This window comes from Malus domestica, chromosome 11 (genome assembly GCF_042453785.1).
Source record: "Malus domestica chromosome 11, GDT2T_hap1".
Classification (NCBI taxonomy): domain Eukaryota; kingdom Viridiplantae; phylum Streptophyta; class Magnoliopsida; order Rosales; family Rosaceae; genus Malus; species Malus domestica.
Window position 1 is genome coordinate 4,993,094 of NC_091671.1, and position 7,873 is coordinate 5,000,966.

Sequence of the window (7,873 nt, forward strand, 5' to 3'; positions counted from 1 at the left end):
TCAAAGAATACCAGGACTGGTATTAATATTGGTGCCAGAAAACCTTGTATTGCCATAGTTGTTCCTGCCCTTATTTCTTCCTCGAAAATTAGAACCCTTATATCCTCCAGAGTTGTAACTACCCCCATTATGATAACTAGCAAAAGTACCATTGGAATGTGAGGAACTGCCAATTTGATACTAAGATGGAGTAGATGAATTAGGCTAATAGGACGAACTCTCTACAAGTAAGAGACCCTTGCCTTTGGAACTACCACCTTGAGCGAGCATAGCAGGTATAAAAGATCCAGTTAACTGAGAATTTTCAAGGGTAGCTTCTTCTGCAAGTAATTGGGCTCCAAAATCTTTCAGAGAAATGACATTATCTCTCCCTCGAATAACTGTTCTGAAAGTATTATACTCGGATGACAATCCCTTAAGAGCAATAATGACAATATCATCATCATTAAAAGGCACTCCAGCAGCAACCAAATGATCACGAGCATCCTTAACTCATTGTAAATACTGAGATACTGACTCATATCCCTTTTTAATATTCTGAAGCTCAGTTTTCAATTGAAACATATTGGCTTTTGTAACAGTTGAGAAACGATCTTTAAGATTTACCCACATTTCATGTGCATTAGTACATCCAATGATGCATGACATACCAGTAACAGATAGAGTTGCAATGATAAGTTGCAAGACAACACGATCATGCATTTTCCAGACTTGATATGCATCAGTTTCTATCCCCTCAATATTGCAATCATCAATAAAACGAGCTGGACATTTGGGAGAACCATCCACAAAACCAAGAATTCCATGGCTTTCAAGAAGCAATTGCATTTGATAATGCCAAACTAAGTAATTCGTATCATCTAATTTGACAGTCACAAACCTAGACACATTAAGAATTAAACCTGTAATTGGAGATTGCACAATTTGTAGCTGTGCAGCAGTCACTATATTGACTCAAATCTTGTAGGCAGGAAAGAAGAACATGTACAATTTCTCCAAACTCTCCCATTTGTTTCGGACAAGGATTGTATGTCCTTCCGTTTTCGGTGTCCTTTCGTGCCCTCTTATTTTTTGTAGTTGCAATTAAGTCACGTTAATATTTTATATTGCTTTTTATAGAGATAATAAGACAAAAATAAATAGTAATATAAAATATTTACGTGGCTTAACCGTGACCACATAAATAAAAAGGCACAGGAAAACATCGTAGTGGAAGGCCAGACAATCCTTGCCCATTTGTTTCTTGGTGCACAATAAATGTATTTACCAGTTTAATTCCGTGCCACATAAACCAAAGGAACATATGGGCTGCAGTACTTTTGTTTGTGTCCATAAGAGAAATGTGTGGTGCCAATTTTTTTTCATAGCTGTTAACGTTGTTTAATCTCATCGTAACCATGAAACATATGGGAACCGACCGAAAAGCAAACCAAACATATGGGGAGCAGATGAGGGAAGATGTGAAACATATGGGAAATCGAGTTTCTTGCTCGAAGTTCCATGCATAACATGTATAGAAGCATATGCTGAAGAGCTTTTTCAGAGTGACCGTCACGTCATATAAGATGGTACATTATATAACATTATATAAATTATGGATTATGTATGTGAAAAATTTAATAACTTAAAAATTAAAATTTTCTATCACTTACATAAAAATAAGTAATGTATCATCCGTGTTTCCGTCACAACTAAAAATTTCTCTATATGCTGGCCATGCACGATCAACACGTTGCAGGTTCTAAAAGTTGACTGTTGTTGGATAGTATTTTACAAGGCAGGAACCACAGCCACTTGTCATGTAAGAAAGTAATTGACCTATTAATACAAAATATTTACAACTTGTACCACAATATTCAAAATAAATTAATAAATATTATTACTCACCTTATTTACAAAAGAAAACTAATAAAAAGAGCTTGAAAACTTTGAGTTTTAACGATAAAGACAAAATCAATGGTAAAGTGAATAGTACTATAATTGACTTTTTAGTATAAAAATGTGGTTTTTCGTTAAAATGAACAGTACTGTGAGCTTTTCGTTAAAGTTCCCTATTTACAATGAACAAATAATTTATTGCATATTATTACCCCTAACACACATATATATATACATATATACGTTCAAATGTATATAATACTACCATAAGCTCAATATATATATAGTTTACCTATATATATATATATATATGTATGTATGTATTTATGTATGTATGTATGTATGTATGTATGCAGAGTACTACATATATGATCAAACATATTATACTAATTAATCTACCTATATGTAAATTTATGATGAGCAAATAACATATATTTTGTAGGTATTTTATTTTGTATGTATTATCACATATATTGGGCACGTTTTATTATTATATGTACAAAATAAAGGTAAAATAGTATTGAATAAAATAATAATAATTTTTTATGTAGGTACATTATTTTGCATACATTGGGTTTGCTTTATTTGTAGATAAATTATTTTGCATGTATTTTACATATAGTGGGGAAATTATTTTGCATGTATTTTACATATAGTGGGGAAATTATTTTGTTTTTTTTAAGCAATCTAACATTTTAAAATTCGAATGGTAGGTGCACTGAATCAAATAAAATTTTTTTGTAGGTAAATTATTTTGCATGAATTTTTACGTATACCAGGCTTTTTTTTTTGTTATATATATGTGTGTGAAATAATTTACCTACATGTATATGTAAAATATAATTTGTTGACTTAACTAAGCATGTATTATTACATATATTAGGCATGTTTTGTTGTTATTATATATTAGGCAATAAATTTATGATTATTATTTTTTCGTAAAATCATTAATTCTCCCTTACAATTTGTATGGAACTAATTGTGTACATCAAACATTCAAGTATGGGTGTTTTGGGCATAGAAATTTTTAAATGTGCAAAGTCAAATATAATTAATGAATTTGCTGATATGGAATCTAGTCAATGAGTTTTATTTGTGTAAAGTCAAATATAATTAATGAATTTGATGATGTGTAAACTCATACAAGGATCACACTCTCACAATGAATTAGAAAATTTAAGCATAATACTAATGTATTGGACTCATGAGTTCAATATATTAAACCCATGAGTATGTATTTAACTAATGAATGTGATATCAATATATTGAGCTCACACTAGCACTAATATTATAAATATCAAATTCAAATTACATAATTCATATATATATATATCATACTCACTCAAATTACTATGAAAAACTTTACAAGTTACAAATAAAAATGCAATAGAATCAAGATGAAAAGTAGAGTGTGAAAGAAACAAAGTGTCCAACAAAAAAAAAAGCTCAATTAACTTTTTAACTTTTGAACTGTTAATGTATTTATTTTGTAAGATGGGTATGATTGGCATCGATCCCACACTTTATAAGCTTCTTTTTATTATTGAAAGAAACCGATGCAGGAGCGTATCTTATCCTTACAAAGCGGCTCTCCTCAGACTGCATAATGGCCTGACATCATACAACAGTCTAGAGATCACAAACTTTGAAGTGATACTTTGTAGTTGAACAACCATTGACTAATGTCTTGTTTTTAATAGTTTATTTACAATGAGTTTATAGCTTAGTTTGTTAAGAGCACTCTTACTTGCACTTGAAGTGTCAAGTTCGAATCCCTTCTCTTCCAATATCACGTGTACTGAAAAAAGTGCAATTTAATTCAAATTAAGTCTTATAAGTTATATGGGTGACTGCACAAGATGGTTCACATTTAAGAGAATTACTTGAATTCTCACATATTTGTTGAAGGAACCAAAAACACATTAGATACTATTATCTTCTTTTGTTTGGACCAAAAATTAGATGATAACTAGCTAATGCATTGATTAGAAATTCCTAAATGTTAGGAGAATCTCACATATATACATTGAATCTTGAATTGGTTGCTCACTAGATAACCCTAATGTGACAATGACAAGATTCACCATATTTTTGTTGTTTGGTTTTGTGGCCGGTCGAATTTTCAAACAGTCAAAGAAAAACAAACCACAAGGGACAACCGGTCGGTCTGGTACTCAACAAAACACCGCCGAAACGTGTAGGCGTACTACCCATATTTTAGATTTCACGTGTTTTTGTTTCCAGTAACATTTCTACATGCCTATATATACTTAAAACCAGAAAACAAGAAAAAACCAAGAGTCTAAACTCTTTTTAATTCACTACCATTCCTACCTCAAAACCAGAAAACAAGAAAAAACCAAGAGTCTAAACTCTTTCCTATAGTGCAGTGATGGAAGCCAACGTTGGCTTTCTCTCTTTGTGTTTGCTAGTCACCTTCATTCGTTTTCTGATCAAACGTTTTTGGCATCAAAGCCATAATAAAAACGATAGCAAAGTATTCAAGCCAGACTATCCACTTCCTCCCACTCCAAAATGCCTAAAACCATGGCCTATTGTCGGCAACCTCCCCGAATTGCTGGCTAACAAGCCCACATTCCGGTGGATACACGAGATGATGGACGAAATGAACACCGAAATTACATGCATCCGTCTTGGGAACACGAATGTGATTCCCATCACTTGCCCTCAACTCAGCCGCGAAATCTTAAAGAAGCAAGACGCAATCTTCGCATCGCGTCCACTTAGCATTTCCACTTTTCTTATCACCAAGGGGTACAAAACTGCGGTTATGGTGCCCTTCGGAGAACAATGGAAGAAAATGAGGAAGGTAATAACGAGCGAATTGCTTACTCCAATGAGGCACAAGTGGCTCACGGACAAAAGGGTTGAAGAGGCCGATCACATCGTCAAGTATGTGTACAACCAGTGCAACAACAATGAAGGCGGTGGCATTGTAAATTTGAGATTTGCCACTCAACATTATTGTGCAAATGTGATTAAGAAAATGGTTCTCAACAAGAGGTACTTTGGGGAGGAAATGGAGGATGGTGGGCCTTGTTTGGAGGAACAAAAGTATTTAGAAAATGTATTTACAATGCTTAACTACATCTATTCATTTTCTGCATCCGATTACATTCCATGCTTGAGAGGGCTTGACTTGGACGGCCATGAGAAGATTATCAAGGATGCCATAAGAGATACAAGAAAATACCAAGACCCCTTAATCGAAGAGAGGGTTCGTGAACATCAGAAACTTGGCAATAACAAGGAGGCACACGACTTGCTTGACATTCTTATCTCTCTGAAAGATAAGAATGGCGAACCCTTACTGTCTCTGGAAGAAATCAAAGCTCAAGTCAATGTTAGTCTCTCTCTTACTATCTCTCTCAATTATTATATTTTCATATGTATTACGTGCATGTTCTAGGTGTAAATGCATGTATAGATAAATATTGCTAAGAATGTAAATGAATCGCAATCGCGTCAATAACAGTACAATAAACACAAAAATCGTTGTGTAATACTATAGGATAATGCTAGGCAGACAAAATTTGTAAACTAAATGATATGTTACCAATAGGGGATAAGCACGTTCATCAACACTTAAGTAATAATTCAATCATTAACTTTCATGTCATCATTTAGTTTACAATATTTTGTGTACAAATTTAGTCTCCTAGCATTACCCAATACTTTAATGTTGTAAGTGTTGTTGCTAATTCACGTGTAATCTCAAATGCGTGTTTCACCATGCAAGGTCTTTCCTTCCATCAACGTGGAATTCATTCTCAACACATAATATAATTTCTTTTCTTTTTCCTCCATACGACTAAACTGAAATGATATGCATCTTCTGCCAGTTTTTCTTAGTAAGTACCAATTAATGATCAAGAAATTAACATGTATATTTGTTGTGTGGATACAGGAACTAATAATGGCAGCAGTGGACAATCCCTCAAATGCTGCTGAATGGGCAATTGCAGAGATGATAAATCAACCTGAACTCTTTGAGAAAGCAACACAAGAACTTGATGCTGTGATCGGAAAGAACAGACAAGTTCAAGAGTCGGATTTGTCAAAGCTCAACTTCGTAAAGTCCTGCGCCAGAGAAGCCTTCCGCCTCCACCCGGTGGCACCGTTCAATGTGCCTCACGTGTCTATGGCCGACACAACCGTCGGAGATTACTTCATCCCCAAGGGTAGCCACGTGATTCTCAGCCGAGTCGGACTCGGCCGCAACCCTAAAGTTTGGGACGAGCCTCTCAAGTTCAAGCCGGAGCGGCACCTCAAGGACGACGGGTCAGGGGTTGTGCTCACCGAGTCGGAGTTGCGGTTCATTTCGTTCAGCACGGGGATGCGGGGCTGCGTAGCGAGTACACTCGGCACTGCCATGACCGTAATGCTGTTTGCTAGGCTTCTTCATGGGTTTACATGGCACGTGCCACCCACTGAGTCAAGCATCGAACTCACCGAGTCAACTAACGATCTCTTACTCGCGAAGCCACTGCTTGCATATGCAAAGCCACGTTTGCCTGCTCATGTTTACCAAACGAAATGATTTGAATTGGGTCAAGAGAATCAGTTTCCGTCGGCATGCAAGATTTGATTAGGATCTTGTATTAAACTAAATAAGGTTATATAATATTTACTATGTAATGGGAGTTTGCACAAATACCCACCTAAAAGTACTTAGGGTGTGCAAATGTACTGCTGTGTTTTTCAAATTTTTTAATGCGTCACATAGACTATGCCCCATGTAGCAATGTGGCATATTTCTTTTTGTGTTAAAATTAGTCACGGGTGCATTCCATTTTCTTAAGAATATTAATTATGCTCCTTCTATCGTTGCCAATAAAAATAAAAAGAAGGGATATTATGCTCCATTCAATTCTATCTTTTTTCTCATAAAGTGTTCAAGAAAATCACGAAGATGTTCCAAATTGTAATTGAGCTACCATTTCATAAATGTGGAGATGAGTTTGAGTTTAAGAGTTTGAAATAAGGCATGTTGCTGTTCAGAGACTTCGATTAAGTTTGCTCGTCTCCATATCTGAGACGTCCAGCTTTTTTTAGTTCATAAATTATTCTTGAATTGATACAACAGAGAGATGGCTTCTAAAGAATCAGAGAGAGACAGATAGAAAGTGAGAGATCGAGAAAGGTGAGAGGAGACAGTAAAACATTCTTTTGATGTCGAAACTTGGACAGAGCTTAAACTGGATTCGACATGTATTTGTCCCGAGTATGGCTTCTGGTCTCAGTGCCATGGAATAGCTCAAGAGAAAAAGAAAATAGGTGTGCCATTATTGAAGGTTGCCAACAGACTGAATGTGTTTGAGTGTGAGAGTTGCGCATAAAACTAACTTCTTATGTGACATCCCACATCTTGCAGAGCAGTGAATCATGTAAACCTTATATGTATATTCTCATCTCTACCTAGCATGAGGCCTTTTGGGAGCTCATTGGCTTTGGTTTCCGTAGGAACTCTGAAGTTAAGCGAGAATGGACTAGAGCATTCCCAGGATGGGTGATCCACTGGGAAGTTCTTGTGTGAATTCTCATAAACAAAACCGTGAGGACATGGTCGGGGCCCAAAGCGGACAATATCGTGCTACGGTGGAGTCGAGCCCGGGATGTGATATCTTAACCAAATGATTGTGCACCGAGTGGAACGCTGGTTTGGTTAAGTTCTTTTTGTGTCACAAGTGAATAAGGAGTTACAATTTAGTGTGATTTTGCTACTATTTGCCTAGAAAGTAAACGAAGGGCTAAATAGCCAAAATGGTCCCTGGGATATGCATAACACATCACTTTGGTCCCTGATATTGAAAATTAATAGAAATGGTCCCTAAGATTGTCCACAATCCATCATTTTGGTCATTCTCGGCAATTTTCAAAGTTTCATAATTCAATCGTTTCTTAACCAAATTCAACCTTTAATATATCAAAATGAAGATAGGAAAGTGTAGAGCAAGATTATACCTATTTGGAA

At 35.5% G+C, this 7,873-nt stretch overlaps 2 protein-coding genes across 2 annotated transcripts; one reads left to right on the forward strand and one right to left on the reverse strand.

The window, feature by feature from the left end:
* Positions 1 to 204: 204 nt before the first annotated feature.
* Positions 205 to 828, reverse strand: LOC139189388 (uncharacterized). Its single transcript, XM_070808334.1, has 2 exons — positions 607 to 828; positions 205 to 486 (listed from the first exon to the last, which is right to left on the reverse strand). Exons 1-2 carry the CDS (start codon positions 826 to 828, stop codon positions 205 to 207), a joined length of 504 nt encoding a protein of 167 aa, XP_070664435.1.
* Positions 829 to 4,168: 3,340 nt separating this feature from the next.
* On the forward strand, positions 4,169 to 6,774 carry LOC103412906 (phenylalanine N-monooxygenase CYP79D16-like). The gene is made up of 2 exons (XM_029088154.2): positions 4,169 to 5,242; positions 5,807 to 6,774. The coding sequence occupies exons 1-2, from the start codon at positions 4,271 to 4,273 to the stop codon at positions 6,437 to 6,439; spliced, it is 1,605 nt and encodes a 534-aa protein (XP_028943987.1). The 5' UTR covers positions 4,169 to 4,270; the 3' UTR covers positions 6,440 to 6,774.
* Positions 6,775 to 7,873: the final 1,099 nt, after the last annotated feature.